At 39.2% G+C, this 18,104-nt stretch overlaps 6 protein-coding genes across 6 annotated transcripts in view; 5 read left to right on the top strand and 1 right to left on the bottom strand.

Annotated features, from left to right (window-relative positions):
* Positions 1-164: 164 nt before the first annotated feature.
* Positions 165-3,986, bottom strand: LOC111796896 (transmembrane protein 147-like). The gene is made up of 7 exons (XM_023679692.1): positions 3,848-3,986; positions 2,845-2,914; positions 2,647-2,706; positions 1,603-1,717; positions 1,334-1,449; positions 1,022-1,146; positions 165-710 (listed from the first exon to the last, which is right to left on the bottom strand). Exons 1-7 carry the CDS (start codon positions 3,922-3,924, stop codon positions 587-589), a joined length of 687 nt encoding a protein of 228 aa, XP_023535460.1. The 5' UTR covers positions 3,925-3,986; the 3' UTR covers positions 165-586.
* A 2,721-nt stretch (positions 3,987-6,707) lies between these two features.
* Positions 6,708-8,238, top strand: LOC111796895 (probable transcription factor KAN4). The gene is made up of 6 exons (XM_023679691.1): positions 6,708-7,053; positions 7,126-7,202; positions 7,307-7,343; positions 7,604-7,727; positions 7,908-7,992; positions 8,107-8,238. Exons 1-6 carry the CDS (start codon positions 6,708-6,710, stop codon positions 8,236-8,238), a joined length of 801 nt encoding a protein of 266 aa, XP_023535459.1.
* Positions 8,239-8,547: 309 nt separating this feature from the next.
* Positions 8,548-10,418, top strand: LOC111796894 (cytochrome P450 CYP82D47-like). The gene is made up of 2 exons (XM_023679690.1): positions 8,548-9,623; positions 9,705-10,418. Exons 1-2 carry the CDS (start codon positions 8,676-8,678, stop codon positions 10,326-10,328), a joined length of 1,572 nt encoding a protein of 523 aa, XP_023535458.1. The 5' UTR covers positions 8,548-8,675; the 3' UTR covers positions 10,329-10,418.
* A 129-nt stretch (positions 10,419-10,547) lies between these two features.
* LOC111796889 (cytochrome P450 CYP82D47-like) lies at positions 10,548-13,059 on the top strand. Its single transcript, XM_023679684.1, has 2 exons — positions 10,548-11,635; positions 12,254-13,059. Exons 1-2 carry the CDS (start codon positions 10,640-10,642, stop codon positions 12,875-12,877), a joined length of 1,620 nt encoding a protein of 539 aa, XP_023535452.1. The 5' UTR covers positions 10,548-10,639; the 3' UTR covers positions 12,878-13,059.
* Positions 13,060-13,336: 277 nt separating this feature from the next.
* Positions 13,337-15,176, top strand: LOC111796890 (cytochrome P450 CYP82D47-like). Its single transcript, XM_023679685.1, has 2 exons — positions 13,337-14,314; positions 14,403-15,176. The coding sequence occupies exons 1-2, from the start codon at positions 13,358-13,360 to the stop codon at positions 15,039-15,041; spliced, it is 1,596 nt and encodes a 531-aa protein (XP_023535453.1). The 5' UTR covers positions 13,337-13,357; the 3' UTR covers positions 15,042-15,176.
* Positions 15,177-16,914: 1,738 nt separating this feature from the next.
* LOC111796892 (cytochrome P450 82A3-like) overlaps positions 16,915-18,104 on the top strand; it is a 2,105-nt gene continuing 915 nt past the window's right edge. The window contains exons 1-2 of the mRNA XM_023679687.1: positions 16,915-17,446; positions 17,521-18,018. Coding sequence (XP_023535455.1) covers positions 16,991-17,446; positions 17,521-18,018 — 954 coding nt within the window. The 5' untranslated portion in view covers positions 16,915-16,990. The remainder of the gene's footprint in view (positions 17,447-17,520; positions 18,019-18,104) is intronic.

Here is an 18,104-nt window from a genome sequence, read left to right as displayed (position 1 = left end):
TTCATATTAGTTCAATTTACCAACGTTAAGCATATTGTTTTAAACAAATTAGTATGTTAAAATATTCTCAACACTTCTCAACCCTCATCTTGAAAATTAAATCATCTCTATTCATATTAAATAGAAATCAGGAAATGAACATAATATCACAAGACATTTAAATGAAAAAAAAAAAACTTAAATTGATATCTGGACGTAAAATCTGAAGAACTAATCGAGACTAGATGTGAGGCAACCATTGCCTTCAGTAGAAGAATTGAAAAAGGAAAGACTAACCAAACATTATTTTCTACTTTCGTTCCAAATCTGGAGGGGAAAAAGAGTAAGGATTACGTAGTCTCCACAAGCTAACCTTTTACTTCCATTCAAAATCAACTCTCCTTTTTACCTGAGATTAAACACTACAAAGCTGACAATCTCTAAATCTGAAACTAAACGACACATTATGATTTTGCAATGGCAATAAAATTAGGCGGAAAACTGCGCGCAACAGCAAGCTTAGGTAGACGGGTCCACACCTCCAAAATTCACGTCCACCCTCGATAAATTGGCCCCCTAAGTCGAGTCAACCCAATGTGCCGTACACTTAAGCAGAGGGTCTCTGACAAGCAGAAAAAAGCTGCCAACTAGTAAAAGCCATAACCATGGAGGTGAAGAGTTCAAATCCCACCACCTTTGGGAAGTGCCAATCCATGCCTCGCCTTAAGTAGCTGGAAGAAACAATTTGCAAGAGTATTATTAAAATTAAGCAATCTCCATATCTGAATTGTGAATTGAACTTAGGAGCTTGAAACCCTGCAAATTGCTGAAAGCCAGCCAATTTGCAAGGGGAAAGATTCAACATCAATTTTGAAAATTAGCATAACAGATTGCGCAAGCAAAAGGCAAATCTCTAAATAGGTAAGCTTGTCGTAAGTTTTGAATCTAGAACTGTATTATTTTACTTGCCTATTGATGCTCGGATAGTTAAAAGCAGGTAAATAAGATGAAATGGAAAATCATTTAATTTTGATGTGCATACCTTGTGATGGATGGCATGGTAGCCACGATCAGTGCACAGATATAAATTATGGGAATTAAAGTCTTGGGCTTGTTTTTCCGAAGCCACATCAAAGACCCTAATGCGGCAAGAGATATACTCAACACCTGAATTGAAGTGGGGAACAGAAATTAGAGAAGCAACAGTCCAGTTGAGGAATTCTTCACTCACATTGCAAGATAAAGAACACAAGAATTTCTTGTAAATAAAATAGGATCATATCGACGGTTGAATGCCTCCTTAAAGTAACCAAATAAAGAATATTTAAAACTAAAGAAGAAGAAAGATCGAAACCAGATTTGCATTAGATTCAAGGCCCTGCAAAATGTAATCCCAAGTAAACTCCAGTCCCCTGGCGCCGACCCAAAGTGGTGCCAATCTGTGTAAAACAGAATCAGCAAATGCCCAACCTGCAGGCAAAAAGAATAGAGTAACAAGACCATCCGATGATTAAATGTTAGGGGAGATATTAAAAGATGGAAATAAACAAGCAGAAACCGATCTGCAGCCTGCATTTACATTCAAACTAAAAGAACCTTAATTAATTAACTCTATAAACTCACCCAGTCCAACTGCCTGAAATTTATGGTTCTGAGATATGTTCCGATATGTCAACTGGGTCAAAGCAAAGTAAAGTCCGGCGACATCAATAAAACCAATAAGCGCTTTCAACAGTTCCTGAAGTAAAAGAATTCTACCTTGTTAACAATTGCTAAGCTACAGGCACGTGTAAAGACTTTTTAATGAAATTTCCTACAAATAGGAAGGTTTCAGTTGAAAGTATTAGTACATTTGATAAGAGAATCTAATAAAAGAACCATAACATTTAGCTCTGCTATATGACCATTTGATAGAAGAAAGAGGAAAAGAGGAAGCAAACAAGGCTAGTTCACCAAATAGTGCCTTGCAACTACATCACAAGTAATCCCTTTTCAATTCAACACTAAGAACAGTTCTGTAATACTATTCTGATTCAAGTTGTAAAATTCTGAATCCAAGGGATGCATTAATCTTTTCATTGCAAACCATTTAATGGCATAGCATTGACTCCTCATGTTCTATACAAACAGGATTTCCATAATCGTGATAGTAAATAACAATTTCCAACAGTCGACTAAATCAACACCAACGAATAAAGCGGAGTGCAATGTGGAGTTTGACAATTCAAGTAAATTCGAAAAAAGGAGGGCCAGTATTACATAATGGAAGTTAGGTTTCCCAGTTGAGGAATATACTCGAGCAACCAAATTTTTTCCCCCTAATTCCAAGGTAAATAAATGCATTTAACCTTCCAAGTCGAAGATTTGAACGAACTAAAGGGGACAAAATGCATATCTTGGAGATACGAAAATTTAAATCATTTATGCCTAGTGATGTGGTAGTAGCCATTACCAAAATACGCTGAAAAAGAAATAATAAAAAAAAAAAAAGATGAAAGCTTCTAATAATTTTATGATCATGCATAGTTAATTTTATAGGAATGAAGGTACATAGTTGAAGAGCATAATTGCAATGATAGGAATAGGCATTACAAATGATGGAATCAAAATGTAACAAAATATATTACTGATATCTTCACCAAGTATAGATGAAAAGATTGTGAATACCTGATATAGGTCAAAGGAGTCATTCTCTGACACGTTCAGAAAGGTTGCAAGGCATACAAGCTGATGAGAATGCAGAAAAAGAAATCAGTTAGATTCCTGAAGAAGTGTCTTTAATAAGACCAATATACCAAAAATATAAGTAAAGAAATTCAAGGTCTCAATCCATTGCGGAGTTTGGCATGTTCAGAAATCATCAACCTTTACTAAGGCAGTTCCAAGATAAACAAATGCCGCTTTAACTGATGTTCCGAGCGTATCATACTCAGACCTGCAAATCTTGAGTTCTTAGTGAAAATGAAACTGACTTTTAGGTAAATATAAAATATAAAATTATGACAGAATCAGATACTTGCATAAGTATCGTCGATTCCATGAGCAAGATAATATGCAATTGTATCTCAGATTTACTTCATCTAAAAGTCTTTAAAGAATCCAACTTGCCAATATCTTTATTGTTATTATTATCATTACCATTATTACTATATTATTATTTTTGAGGGACAAAAATGGTCGGCTCTATTGAATTCTGAATGAATTAGTACAAACTAATACAAAAGTAAAAATAAAAATATAAAACTGGCTGGCCTTCCAGCAATTTGCATTGAATTGTGTGAATATCCTAAGAGCTATCATTGAATTCCACGAAACAACATCTCTTTGTGGCATATAATCAAACAACTCTCGAGCTAATGACAACTTTCCTACCCTTGTATATGATGACTGCTGAGATCATGATATTCGAAGTAACAGCATCCACTAACCTCCTAATTAGTCAAAAAAATCTGTAGCAATTTCAAGGTTACCTAATCAAAATAAGAGATTTGGCCGTCTGGATCAAATCTCGAAGCATTTCGGTAGTTAACAGACTGCTTTTTAAACTGTTTCTCCAATCTGATTCTAATATCCAATTCCATACGAATAAGAAATAAAAATTTGAACAGCTCAAACAAAATATCAAAAAATCATTTAAAACAAAGCAAAGAGAACGGAATTTCAACAGAAGGAATCACTGCGGCAAAGAGGAGACTCTGATATATAGTTCCATGCGAATTCCGATTCAAACAAAGAAAATAGAGCAGAATATAAAGAGAAGGAATCAGTGTGAACCTAAAGAGGCAGTAATCGGAAGAGGAGATCTAAAAAGTAGAGGAAGATAGGAGAAAAATTAAACGATAGGAGAAGAGAAGACGGAGATCCTTACAATGGCGTTGCAGAGTAGTAGACTGCATGAGGACCGAAAGTGAGAATCGCACAGTTGAAGAAATGAAACACCGTCATCGTTACTCTCTTCCGCAGTTGCTTTGCTCTCGAAGTTTAGCGCGATCCGGCGATGGGCTCCTCAGTCCGAAACACCGCGCCCAAAATGTCTATTATATACATAAATATCGGTAGTAATTTTCTTTTTCTTTTTCTTTTTAAAAAAAAACATTGATATAAAACCAAACTAAGTTAAAATATTATTCATACAAAAAATGGTCTCTATTAACATTCCTTTTATAAGTCTTATGAAAATGATTTACTGAAAGTACATTAATTAAGCTTAAATTTTGATTAAAAATATATAAAGTAAATATTACATAATATTTAACGAAGTCCAGAAATCTGCGTGGGCTCAGAACAGGCCGTTAACAAAAAGTCCAGAGATTGTAAGAGAACAAACTGAGGTTGGGCTCCATGATGGCCCAACTACGTGTAGTTGAAAAAAATATATACATACACTAATTTTTGTAGTACGTATGTAAATACGTCAAGGAATTAGGCTTTGGATATCAACATTTTAACCTCTATTTCTATTATTAGATTTATAATTAGATTACGTGCTAAGCTACCGGTCTACATTCAACCGAAGAAAGTAACTGGAACAATAAGGATTGAGTTGGATAAGGTTGAATTTTTTTTTAGACCGGATCTAGATTGGGTTGAGTTTGGGTTCAATGTGTAAAAGCTTGAGTCGACTCGACCCAACTTGATTACCTAATACCATTTTTTTCTTTCTCCACTAGACCTAAGCCCAACACATTTACATGAAAAATGAATTTCAAATTACAACCACCGCTAGCCATCATGATTCATATGACACATTTTCCTTTCTTTCTCGCTTCTCAGTTTTTTTCTTCTTGTTCGTGTGACATTCATGTTTTAACGAAGGTTCTTTGTAACTCGTCAAGGGCCCGATGCCACCTCCATTCATGTGTTTGACGTGTACCATCACATTCTCCATGATGAGGTTCAAGTTTTTCATTCGTGGGTTCAACATCGCAGCATTGCCTTCTCCCGTCGATTATCGTCAAATGTTGTTTTGAGTTCAATAGGATATGAAATAGAGAGTTTGAACCTTTAATCTTTTGGTCGACGTATATATTTTATATAAGTCAACCAAACACAATACTTTACAATGGTGAGATCTCACATTAGTTATAAAAAAAAACGAAACATTTTTTTTATAGATATGTGAAAATTTCGAAAGCATTTTAAAATCTTGAAAAGAAACTAGAAAATAAAAACTCAAAGAAAAAAATATAGGTAGGTTACAACAAGAACGCATATATTTTAATTGTGTTTGAATTGTGTTGTTGTGGGTTTGTCTGCATGTCCGCGTTTTAATGCAATATCGTGTTTAAACTATGAGTTTATGATCATGTAACGTCGCAGTTGCACAGAAGCCTAAACGGCGTGGGCTTCGGCGATTCTTTTCTGTCGTTAATAGCGATGGATACAAACAACCTCTCTTTGCTTTGGGAGGAGAGCTCCATAATAGAGAGTCTAATAGATTAATAATAATAATAATAATAATAATAATAATAATAATAATAATAATAATGTAGGAGGAAGATTGCAAGATAGAAGATGTTGACCGGAGAAAGAATCTAGAGCGCATGAGGCGCTGACCGAGCATATGGAGGGGCAGGTCTTCCAAATCTCAAAAACAAATATATAAATATAAATCTAAATCTAAATATAAAATAATAATTAAGATTAATGATAAATAATGAATAAAAAGGTTTGAAATTTGGAGCCGAGAAAGGCGCATAGAGTGTCGAGCCCCTAATACGCTTCTCAAAACACAATTAAAAAAAGAAATTATAAATTATTGAAGAATTTTATAGGATAAAAAATATAAAAATAAATGGTGAAAAAGGGAATAGAGATAGAGACAATGTGAGGTCCTTAGGGTCACGTGAGCCCATGTTGCCGCCGATGAATATGGCGCTATTCAACGTCAACCGGTCGCTTGGGTGGGGCTCAACTCTTCTCGACAGGACAACCCACAGGGAATATTGTGCATTCTGAGTACCTTACGACGCCGTTTCTATGCAAACAGTTTTGTAAATTAAATTGGTTATTTGTTGTGTCATCAGATGAGTCTTATGATCTTTTCCTGAATATATTCTCTGGCGAGAGGAGTTCGCACGTGTACAGCGAGCATTTGGATAGTTCCACTCCACTTCCACACGATTATTCTCCTGGAAATTCTGCAAATCCTGTACTGCAAAGGGTTCTCAATTGTGTTTATTGAGAGTGACTAATTATTATATGTTCTTATTTTTATTTTTATATTACAATTTGAAATTAGACAATCCAACCTGCTATTTTGGTCGGTTGATTAAAATTAATATCATCGTGTGTATTTCAAATTATTCTTTTATGATCATATATTATCTATGATTTTTATTCCTTATATTAACCTCATCCATCAAATTAATTTAATACAATTAAAAAGAAATATTGTATGCTAGATAGCAATTATGGTGAAGGGTATTAACCCTAAGTAGAAAGGGTATTAACCCTATGTGGAAAGGGTATTAACCCTATGTAGAGTGAGACCCAATTAAGTCCTCCGATATTCCATGGAACAGTCCCCTTTTTGTTTTCTCGATTTCCCACCATTCCCTTTCCTCCTTTCTCTCTCCTTATTCATCAGGATAAGAACTCCCTCTTCATTCAAAACCTTTCTTACACTGCCTCTTCTTAAAATCATAACCTACTCATTTCCAATCATTCATTACCCTTTCCCCCCCTCTTCTTTTAGAACTTTGTGATCCCCACCAGCGGCTCCTATGATGAACACGCCACCTTCCTTGCCGGACCTCTCCTTGCAGATCAGCCTTCCAATGTCAACGAAGCCCAACCCACCAAGCTCAACCACCACGCATTCTGGTTGCAGTGCAAAAAGTGATTTGAGCCATAAAAATAATCTGTTCCGCTTAGGGTTTGAAGTGGGAGATATGGGTCTTCTACAGCGTCATCATCAAGCATGTAATGTCCGTTGCCGCCGCGACTTCAAAAGAAGTGTCGGTGATGTTGCGTACGGAGTAAAAAGAAGCCCCCGCGCTCCCAGAATGAGATGGACTACAACTTTACACGCTCATTTTATACACGCCGTCGAGCTTCTTGGTGGCCATGAAAGTAAATACACCAAACCATCATTCACCTTTAATTCTTACAACAAATTGGAGCTTATTTTTATCTCTCTCTCAGGAGCTACACCAAAATCTGTATTGGAGCTTATGAATGTCAAGGATCTAACCCTCGCTCATGTCAAAAGCCATTTGCAGGTTGGTGGGTTTCAATTTCTTCCAATAATCCAATTGGAAATTTAAAAAAAAAAAAGCAAGGGAACTTTAAATCTAAACACATTATTATGGTTTTGTTCGTGCAGATGTACAGAACAGTGAAGAACACTATCAAGGGAACAGGTAATGAATACAACATTTTGATATGGGTTAGGAATCACGACTCTCCACGGTATGATATTTGTTCATTTTGAGCATAAGTTCTAGTGGGTTTGTTTTTGGCTTTCTAAAAAGTCTCAGTGGAGATAGTATTCCTCACTTATACACTCGTGATCTTCCACTAAATTAACCGACTCACTCCCAGTAATCCTCATCAATATGATCATTCAAATTCTTCATATGAATGATTGAGAACTTAAGATGGTGACCTGTGAATGTTGCAGATGATTCTGGAAGGCCTGAGCTTGAACCAGATGCTGTTGTTTTATCTTCTTCTTCTTCATCTTCGTCGTCGGCTTCTGCTCAAAACTCGAACTTTCAATGGCGTCGTCTGCAGAGAATCCAAAGGTGAGATCATCTCTGTGCTCTTTTTCTACCCCCATGGAGTGATTTGATTTTCTGGTTCAAATCTTAAATTTTTTTTTTTATTATTGTAAAACTTTTTCAAAATATTTAAATTTTGTATTTTTAAATGATGAATTAAAAATTTTAATTATCGTATATATTTTATTTTTCTCTTGCTTGCAGAAGTAGTTTGGTAACGTCAATGCACAAGAGTTGTGACAGGACCAAGTCAAACGGCGACGTTTTCGCTAAATCCAGAGGAATTAAGGTAATAAATTTGTTATTAGAAAAAAAAAAAAAAAAACAGCCCTAAAATTATTATCTTTAAAATTCGGTGATATTATAAAGGTAATTTGTTTTTTTATTTAAAAAAATAATATAGGTGGAAGGAAGCAACGGAGATTATGAGAAGGCAATTGCCATGCAGCGGATTAATTTAGAGTTCACTCTTGGAAGCCCAAGTTGGCAATTGGATTATGGCGATGCAAATGAGCTTGCTCTTCTCAATTGCTAATTTTCTAATTTTCCAACCAAATAAATAAATAAAAAAAATAAAATCTCGAGTTTAGTCTATTTTATTCTTGCTTTTAGTTATATTACACGACCAACTTTCGTAGTTTTACTTTTAGTTTTCCATCTGCTATGGAGCAGAGTGGCAAATCCCATGATAGTTAGTTTAAAAATCAAAGCCCAAAAAAACACCTATGGACCCATGGGCCCATTGATTAAGTGTAATGGGCTCAGCCCTAAATGGACAAGCATGAATTGGTAGCAATGAAATTTTATTTCATTTAAATGTGTGGTGAAGAAAAGGTTTAAATGTAACGTTCATAGCCTTATTTTCTAATGGGAGGGGGGATCGCCTACACGCGTATCCTTTAAATGGCGACTACGTAGCTTATCATCATCCATCCATCCCTATCCCTCAGGTCGCCGATCTCTGAAATTGATATGGAACTTCCCGGAATATCCATCGGAATCATTCCCCCATATCTCAACACCTTTGTAGCTGCTCTCTTCCTCTTCCTTCTCTCCTCATTCTTTGTTTTCAAGAAGGCTACAGCCCCTAAACGCAGAGAACCCCCTGAAGTAGCCGGTGGATGGCCGATAATCGGCCATCTGCCACTTCTCAAAGCCGATTCCCAACTCCCTCATCAAACCTTGGGAGCCCTGGCTGACAAATATGGACCTGTATTCCGCATCCGAGTGGGTGCCCAACCAACTCTCATTATTAGCAGTTCGGAATTAGCCAGAGAGTGCCACTCCACCCTTGATTCAATCGTCTGCTCCCGCCCCAAAAGTGTGGGAGGAAAGCTGTTGGGCTACAACTACGCGGCTTTTGGGGCCAGGCCGTACGATTCCTTTTATCGCAGTATGCGTAAAATCGTCGTCTCCGAGGTGCTTTCGAATCGTTGTCTGGGCTTACGGAGGGATATTAGAGTGTCAGAGGTGAATAAATCGCTGAAGGAGCTTTACAATCAGTGGACAAAGAGAGAGGAAGGCTCAGACCACATACTCGTTGATATTGAACAATGGATTGGGAATGTTAACTTGAGAGTGGTTCTGATGATGGTTTGTGGGAAGCGGTTCCTTGGCGATTCTGCTGACGATGAGGAGATGAAACGGTGTCGTAAAGTCATGAGAGAGTTCTTGGATTTGATGGGGAAATTTCTGGTGGGAGATAGCATTCCTTTTCTGAGATGGCTGGATTTGGGTGGATATGAAAAGGCCATGAAGATAACTTCAAAGCAATTGGACTCTCTTTTGGAGGAATGGCTTGAAGAACACCGTCGGAAGCGAACCGATCACAATGACTTGATGGATGTGATGCTTTCTAATCTTGAAGGGATGGATCTTGCAGGCTACGACGCCGACACAGTCAACAAAGCCACTTGTTTGGTAATGAAATTCATATATAAAATTCCCACTTCGTATTCCATATGGTTACCATTTCATTTAAGATGATTTGAATCAAAACAGAGCATTATCACTGGGGGGTCCGACACTGTAACGGTGACTTTGGCATGGGCCATCTCGTTGCTGCTGAACAATAGAGAGGCGTTGAGAAAGACCCAAGAAGAGCTGGACATCCATGTCGGAAAGGACCGGCTAGTGGATGAATCGGACATAAGCAAGCTGGTGTATCTCCAAGCCGTGGTGAATGAGACATTAAGGTTGTACCCACCGGGACCGCTGTCGGGTGTTCGAGTGTTCAGTGAGGACTGCACGGTGGGAGGCTACGACGTAGTGGCCGGCACGCACCTCATTACGAATCTTTGGAAGATACAGACGAACCCTCAGGTGTGGGCAGAGCCGTTGGAGTTCAAGCCTGAGAGGTTTGTTAGCGGAGAGAAGCAATTGGATGTGAAGGGGCAGAACTTCGAATTTGCCCCGTTTGGCTTAGGAAGAAGAGCCTGCCCTGGAATGAGCCTTGGGATTCAGATGACGCAGTTGGTGTTGGCTAGCCTGATTCATTCCCTGGAACTTGGAACTGGGTCCGATGAACCAGTGGACATGGCTGCTGGGTTTGGACTCACAATGTACAGAGCTAACCCTCTCCAACTTCTCGTCAAACCGCGTCTCCTTGCTTGTGCTTATACATGAGGAGGATATTATTCCATTGGTACGAGATCTTTTTCAAAAATCAAAAGCAAAACTAGTAGAATTTATGCCGCATAAATTTTATTTTTGTAGAAGTATATCATAAGGGTTGTATTTTTATTCTTCATTGTGGGTCCTAAAAATGATTAAATAACTTATCAGAATTGCCAAACAATTATTAACACAATAAAGTCAATAAATTGGTGTAAAATTAAATCTAATAAAGGCGTTTTTCCTTTGACAAAAATCAAAGAAAATAGAATTGTTTTGTCAAGCATAAGTTGTGGTTGTGTATAGATGACCAATTCAGTGGCATGGAGCTTCCCACTATGACATCCATGGCAGATCAGATTTCCCCATATCTCAACAGCACTGTAGCTGGACTACTCTTCCTCTTGCTTCTCTTCTCATATTTTGTTCTCAAGAAGGCTACATCCCGTAACCGCCGATCACAACCTCCTGAAGTAGCCGGCGGATGGCCCATAATCGGCCATCTACGACTGCTCAGTACTAATTCGCAGCTCCTCCATGAAACGTTAGGAGGAGTGGCCGACAAATATGGCCCAATATTTGGCATCCGAATCGGTGTCCGCCAAGCCCTCGTTATTAGCAGTTGGGAAGTAGCTACAGAGTGCTACACCACCCTCGATTCAATCGTGTCTTCGCGACCCAAAATTATATTACAAAAGAAACTGGGATACAACTTCGCCGGTTTTGGGTTCAGGCCCCACTGCGATTCCTTTTACCGGAACATGCGTAAGATCGTAGCCTCCGAGGCGCTTTCCAACCGCCGTCTGGAGTTACAGAGAGATATTAGAGTTTCTGAGGTGAAAAGATCGGTGAAGGAGGTTTACAATTTATGGGCGAAAACAGGGGAAGCCTCATCAGACTCCTATTTAGTTCTTGATTTGGACGAGTGGATTGGGAATATCGCTTTGAATGTGATTCTGATGATGGTTTGTGGAAAGCGATTCGTTGGCGGTTCTTGCGGCGACGAGAGGGAGATGGAACGATGTCGTAAAGCGATGAGGGGTTTTTTTGATTTGGGGGGGAAGTTTATAGTGGGAGATGCGATTCCTTTTTTGAAATGGCTGGATTTGGGTGGATATCAAAAGGCGACGAACAAAGTATGGAAAGAATTGGACTGTCTTATGGAGGAATGGCTGGAAGAACATCGCCGGAAGAAGAGAGACTGTAGCGACGCCGACGCCGACGGGGAACACGACCTCATGGCTGCGATGCCATCTCTTCTTGAAGGCTTGGACCTTGCTGGATATGATGCTGATACTGTCAACAAAGCTACTTGCTTGGTATGCTCTTTTTTTAGCTTTTATATATTAAAAAGTTCTTAATCTTCACTTCCCTTACTTCTAACTCTACTAAATTGTGACTGCAAGTTGGTTGCAGTGGAGAGTGTTTTAAAACCATGGTGGTAGTAGTAGAGAGTGTTTTAAAATCATGAGGTTGACGACTATACCTAATCTGGCCGTGTGTTAGCGAAGAAACAGGATGAATTGTGAAATTTTGTTGGAGAGGGAACGAAGGGTGTGGAAACCTCTTCAATAAGGAACTGTGTGCCAGCAAAGATGCTGGCTATCTCGCAACCAACGAAGGGTGTGAAAACCCGTCCAGTAACTGGGACGGTGTGCTAGCGAGTTTCTCTAGTAATTGGGACGGTGTGCCAGCGAGTACTTCCTCGTAAGAAGGTAGGTTGTGAGATCCCACATAGGGAGAGGGGAACTAAGAGGTAGAAACCTCTCTGGTAACGAGATGATGTATCAGTGAGGATGCAGACTCTCTCTATAATCGAACCATGCGCCAGTAGGACTTCCCTTCTCCAGGGTGGGATTGTGCTTAAGTTGTTTTAAAACCATGATATGTTTTAGTTTTGAAATTTTTTTTGACTAGTGTCTGAGATGTTATTGCAGACGCTTATTTCTGGGGGAACTGATACGATGGCGGTAACTCTAACATGGGCGATCTCGTTATTACTGAACAACCAAGAGGCATTGAGAAAAGTAGAGGAGGAGCTAGACATCCACGTTGGGAAGGAAAGGGTAGTGGATGAATCAGACATAAGCAAGCTGGTGTATCTCCAAGCCGTAATCAAAGAGACATTAAGGCTGTACCCAGCAGGCCCACTGTCGGGGGCGCGAGAGGTAACCCAGGACTGCACAATTGGAGGCTACAACGTCGCGGCAGGCACGTACCTCATCACAAACATTTGGAAGATACAGAGGGACCCTCGAATTTGGCAAGAGCCTTCGGAGTTCAAGCCTGAGAGGTTTCTAAGCAGCCACAAGCACATGGATGTGAAGGGCCAGCACTTCGAACTGTCTCCCTTTGGGTATGGAAGAAGGGCCTGTCCTGGGCAGGGGATTAGCCTTTTAATGACGCCCTTGGTGCTAGCCAGTTTGATTCATTCATTCCAACTTAGAACTCGTTGTGATGAAGCGGTGGACATGACTGCCAACCTTGGGCTCACCATGCACAGAGTCAACCCTCTTCAAGTTCTCGTCAAGCCACGTCTCCTACCTACTGCTTACGCGTGATCTCAGCAAACTCTGTTTTGGGTTGTCACAATATCTCACGTTCAAAGGTGTGAATAAATATGAAAATATTATTACTCGAAGAAGGTAATACAAGGACAACTGAAATAATGAACGGTTTACTGTGTGTTTGTGTTTTATCAAGCAGAGGGCTCCTATTTAAATAAAAATATAAATAGCTCCTACAAAAAGTCTACTGAAATAAACTATTACTCTGATTTGATAAGGATGAATGGCATAATTTTGACGTGGGTTCGGAGTTATTATGGATATGTTTTAAAATTGTAAAATCTTTCGATGTTTTTAATGAGGTATCCTTGGCACATGTTACAATGGCGGCAGAGTGCTGCAGCATAAATGTCATGTTGTGTGGTAGTGGTCGGAGATGGTGGAAATTTATCCTTCGACACGTTTTAGTATCTTGGATAAGGATTGACAGACTTGCATAGATACATAGGGTTTGGAGTGAGTGACACAATTGACATGCAATTTCCCGAAACAACATCCATGGAAATCATTTCACCGTTCCTCAACATAGTAGGACTCTGCCTCTTGCTTCTCTTCTCTGTTTTTATTTTGAAGAAGCAGGGCAGGGCTTGCAAAGGCAGACACCCTCCTGAGGCAGACGGCGGATGGCCGATTATAGGCCACCTGCGACTGCTGGTAGGTCCAAAGCTCCCCTACGAAACACTGGGAGACATGGCCGACAAATACGGACCAATATTCACCATTCGAGTTGGTGTCCGGAAAGGCCTGGTTATAAGCAATTGGGAAGTGGCAAAAGAGTGCTACACAACTCTTGATTCAGTCGTTTCTTCGCGTCCCAAAAGTGTGGTAGGCGAATTGTTGAGCTACAACTTTGCCGGTTTTGGGTTCAGGCCATATTATGATTCCTTTTACCGCAGCGTGCGCAAAATCATAATCTCCAAACTGCTGTCGAACCGCCGTTTGGCGTTGAACAGAGACGTTAGAGTTTCTGAGGTGAAGAGAGCGATGAAGGAGCTTTACGATTTGTGGATCACAAATAGAGACTTGGTTGTTGATATGGATGAGTGGATTGGGAATATTAATTTGAATGTGAGTTTGATGATGGTTTGCGGGAAGAGATTCGTTGGCGATGATGCGGTTGTGAGACGGTGCCGCAAAGCCATGAGGGAATTCTTTGATTTGGGTGGTCAGTTTATGGTGGGAGATGCCATTCCCTTTCTTAGATGGCTGGATTTGGGCGGCTATGAGAAGGCCATGAAGACAACTTCAAGGGAATTGGACTGTCTTATTACGGAATGGCTGGAAGAACACCGCCGAAAGAGACACTCCTCCACCGCCGCAGCCGCCGATAGTGAACATGACTTCATGGATGTGATGCTTTCGATTCTTGAAGAAGGAACGATGGACCTTGCTGGGTATGATGCTGATACAGTCATCAAAGCCACTTGCATGGTATATTACATAAGACATTCATCGTTCCATTTAGTTTTAACATTTTTTTTTTATGTCGGAGGAGGACTTATTAGAGTGTGTATGACAGACCCTTATTGCCGGGGGAACTGACACCATGACAGTCACTGTGACATGGGCGATCTCATCGTTATTGAACAACCGAGAGATACTAAGAAAGGCACAAGAGGAGCTAGACATGCATGTCGGAAAGGAAAGGGTAGTGGATGAATCAGACATAAGCAAGCTGGTGTATCTCCAAGCCATTGTGAAAGAGACATTTAGGTTGTACCCACCAGGCCCACTGGGGGGTGTGCGAGAGTTCAGCCAGGACTGCACGGTGGGAGGCTATAACGTGGCCGCCGGCACACGCCTCATCACTAACCTTTGGAAGATACAGACGGACCCTCGAGTTTGGGCAGAGCCTTTGGAATTCAAGCCCGAGAGGTTTCTGGGTAGGCAGAAGCAGTTGGATGTGAGTGGCAAGAATTTTGAACTGGGCCCGTTTGGGTATGGAAGAAGGGCTTGTCCTGGGCTGGGCATTGGAGTTCAAATGACGCAGCTGCTGCTGGCAACTCTGATTCATTCATTTGAAATTGGAACTCGTTTTGATGAACCGGTTGACATGGCTGCTGTTAACTCTGGACTCACCGCCCGTAGAGTCAGCTCTCTTAAACTTCTAGTCAAGCCTCGCCTCCTACCCAGTGCTTATGCGGTTGATTCTGCCTAATCAATTTGCTATAATGTTTTCTAAGTCTATTTACAGTGTCTTTATGTTTATCAACTCTGTTATGTTGCGCCGTTTCATGTGGATATTTTTCTTGTCATCTACTCCTTGCAATTCTCAAGTGAAAATGTTTCATAAGGGCGTTTGTAACCTCCTACAAAATGCACATATTTTGGTGGCTACTTTAGAGCAATTATTTATGTATTTTTACTTTTTATTAACTTAATTCTGAGATCATACAACAAACCCACATTATTGCACCTCAATCCTAAAATTTCCAAGGAAGAAGAAGAATATGGACACCGACCATCAGAGAGTCGGACATCGGGCGGTAGATGTCGGCCTCTAAAAGGGTGGATTATGAGACACTACATCAACTCCCTTGTAGAAGCATTTTAAAATTGTACATCAACTCCCTTGTAGAAGTATTTTAAAATTGTGAAACTGACGACTATAGGTAAAAGGCTAAAGTAAATAATATTTGTTACCGATAGACATGGGCTATTACACAAAGAATATGGACACGGACTTGGGGATGTGGCATCCATGAACAAGGTGTAATAATTAATAGAAAAAAATATATTAAAAAATTATTATTATTATTCAAGATGGTAAAAAATTAATTTTAAATAGGAGAGTATGAAGGGATAAAAATTGAAAATAAAATGAAAGTAAAGTAGATGAAAATTGATATTCTAACCTTATTTAAATTCAACATTGAAGATTAATTCGTTCGGTGTCAATTGGGCAAATGCGTCCATAATGACTAAGATGATAACTAATATTGAAAATAGGTGTATAGATATAAATTGACGGCATCCTTACATGAATGAGAAAGGTTAGGTACATATGAACATTATACCTAACATATCTACATTTTCTATTTCTAGATTTATTTCCCTCCTCATATTTATAATAAAAGAAAAAAAAAATAAAAAGCTTGAAATAATGTTCGGGCAGCAACACGTTTTTGTTTAATAAATAAAAAAATAGTATTTAAAATGTTTGTTTTAAAATTTATTGTAAGCTGATATACACGAGAGAGAGAGAGAGAGAGAGAGGGAAGAAGAAGATTATGTGGTGGTGGTTGGCTCAACTGAAAATATTGCCCAAATTTTGTTTTTTTTTTGAAAAGGTGGCTCTCCTCTCTCCTCGCCACTAAATTACACTCTTATTTTCATTTAAACGTGAAAAAGAAAATAATAATAAATTTTAAAGATCTTGTGTAGTAAGTATCTTTTGTCACGGTCATGCTTGTCCAAAATTATAAAAATTATTTTTATTTTTTTTTATTGGAAAGAGAACCTACCAAGAACAAAAATAAAATTTTAAAAGAGTACATTTTTTCTAAAAGCTAAAAAATAATATAATTCCAAAGCTTAAACTCAAATAAATAATATAATGATTAAAAAAATTCTAACTCATCTAATAATAAATTATTTGATGAAAATGTTACAATATGATTGAGATTTATTTATTTATTTATTTATTTTTGGAGGTATTCAGAGAATTCTGGAGAATTTATATTTGTAATTATTACCAGAAGCAACCACAATAAATACCTTCTTTATTTGACTTAATAATTAAAAACGATGGGTTAAATTTACACTCTTAATATTTTTCAAACAAAATTAGTAGCACTATTATTAGGTAATTAATTACTCAATAATATTTTAACAATTTACTTGTTAAAAAAGAAACGAAATAAATAAAATGAGTAAATCAACCAACATATTATTGAAAAATTAAATACATTGTAATCAAAAGTCATGAAGATCGGACTCAAAAAACATTAATGAGTATCAGCCTCGCGTTCGTAGCCAAGAACGCAAGTTCATACCTTGTGTTACCTAACTCTTCTTAATATGTGGTTCAAATCAAATTCTCCACGTGCTTGTTCATCCATTATAAAATCTTTTAAGGAATCCTTTAATTTCTAACCTCCAACAATCATGGACTTCCAATTACCCTCCTCCATCACCGTGCTTCTTCATTTGTTTTTCATTACTTCCTGTTATTATCTGTGGCGAAAGTGGCAGCACCACAAAGTGGCAGAGCGCAAGCAGGCGCCTTCACCGCCGGGAGCCTGGCCCATCATCGGCCACCTCCATCTTCTCCACAATGCAAAGCTCCCCCATCATGCTCTTGGAGCCATGGCCGACAAATATGGGCCCATCTTCCGTCTCCAGCTCGGCTCCCGCTCGGCTCTAGTGGTCAGCAGCTGGGAAATGGCCAAGGAAAGCATGTGCGTTAACGACGCCGCCGCCGCCTCCCGCCCTGGTGTCTCCGGCACAAAATATTTCTCTTACGACTTTGCTGCCTTCGGCTTGGCTCCTTACAGTCCTTACTGGCGCGAGATCCGTAAAGTCACTCACATGGAGCTCCTCTCTAATCCACGCGTTCATCAGGTTTTAAATATATTCCTTACTTATAAATTCATGATCAGTCACGCTCGTGGCCCTACTAATATTGTTTCACGCAGGTTAAGAGCCCTATGCTCGCTCAGATCAACACATCGCTGACAGAGCTGCACGAAACATGGGGTGCCCAGAAGGATGAATCGGGGCAGGTTGCTGTAGAAATGAAGCGTTGGTTTGGGGATGTGATAATGAATATGCTTCTTAAGATCATCATAGGAAAACGGTGTGTGGGTCCGAACGCCGAGGGCGGTGAAAAGGAAGCCAAAGATATCCAATTGGCAATTAGGGACTCTTTCCATTTGATGGGTCAAGGGTTGTTGCAAGACTATATTCCACTGATCGGACGGCTGGGATTTAATGGGCAGGTGCCAGTGATGGAGAATATAGCGAAACGATTCGACATGGTTCTAAGCCAATGGCTGGAAGAGCACAAGCGTAGAAGATCAGCTTCTTCTGGTGAAAAAGACAGAGATTTTATGGACGCTCTCATTTCTTTATATAATGGGAAGGAGATTGAAGGTTACTACGATGGTGATATCATTACCAAGGCCACAACCCTGGTGGGTACCTACTAAATTTTAATTTATGATGTATCCTTAGAAATCACGATTCTCTCAAATTGTCCTTTTTTTTTTTTTTTTTTTTT

Source organism: Cucurbita pepo, chromosome LG06, assembly GCF_002806865.2.
Source record: "Cucurbita pepo subsp. pepo cultivar mu-cu-16 chromosome LG06, ASM280686v2, whole genome shotgun sequence".
NCBI classification, from domain to species: Eukaryota; Viridiplantae; Streptophyta; class Magnoliopsida; order Cucurbitales; family Cucurbitaceae; genus Cucurbita; species Cucurbita pepo.
The sequence above is the reverse complement of the archived record's forward strand: the minus strand, read 5'-3'. Positions and strand labels throughout refer to the sequence as shown.

Bases quoted from the DNA above. Each gene is read 5' to 3' on its own strand.
- LOC111796896 (XM_023679692.1), bottom strand. From the start codon at position 3,924: ATGACGGTGTTTCATTTCTTCAACTGTGCGATTCTCACTTTCGGTCCT. The intron at 2,915-3,847 runs GTAAGGATCTCC...CAAGATTTGCAG, and splicing joins TACTACTCTGCAACGCCATT to GTCTGAGTATGATACGCTCG. The intron at 1,718-2,646 runs GTATTCACAATC...CTTTTACTTCAG, and splicing joins ACTCCTTTGACCTATATCAG to GAACTGTTGAAAGCGCTTAT.
- LOC111796895 (XM_023679691.1), top strand. From the start codon at position 6,708: ATGAACACGCCACCTTCCTTGCCGGACCTCTCCTTGCAGATCAGCCTT. The intron at 7,054-7,125 runs GTAAATACACCA...TCTCTCTCTCAG, and splicing joins GCTTCTTGGTGGCCATGAAA to GAGCTACACCAAAATCTGTA. The intron at 7,344-7,603 runs GTAATGAATACA...TGAATGTTGCAG, and splicing joins GAACACTATCAAGGGAACAG to ATGATTCTGGAAGGCCTGAG.
- LOC111796894 (XM_023679690.1), top strand. From the start codon at position 8,676: ATGGAACTTCCCGGAATATCCATCGGAATCATTCCCCCATATCTCAAC. The intron at 9,624-9,704 runs GTAATGAAATTC...GAATCAAAACAG, and splicing joins TCAACAAAGCCACTTGTTTG to AGCATTATCACTGGGGGGTC.
- LOC111796889 (XM_023679684.1), top strand. From the start codon at position 10,640: ATGGAGCTTCCCACTATGACATCCATGGCAGATCAGATTTCCCCATAT. The intron at 11,636-12,253 runs GTATGCTCTTTT...ATGTTATTGCAG, and splicing joins TCAACAAAGCTACTTGCTTG to ACGCTTATTTCTGGGGGAAC.
- LOC111796890 (XM_023679685.1), top strand. From the start codon at position 13,358: ATGCAATTTCCCGAAACAACATCCATGGAAATCATTTCACCGTTCCTC. The intron at 14,315-14,402 runs GTATATTACATA...TGTGTATGACAG, and splicing joins TCATCAAAGCCACTTGCATG to ACCCTTATTGCCGGGGGAAC.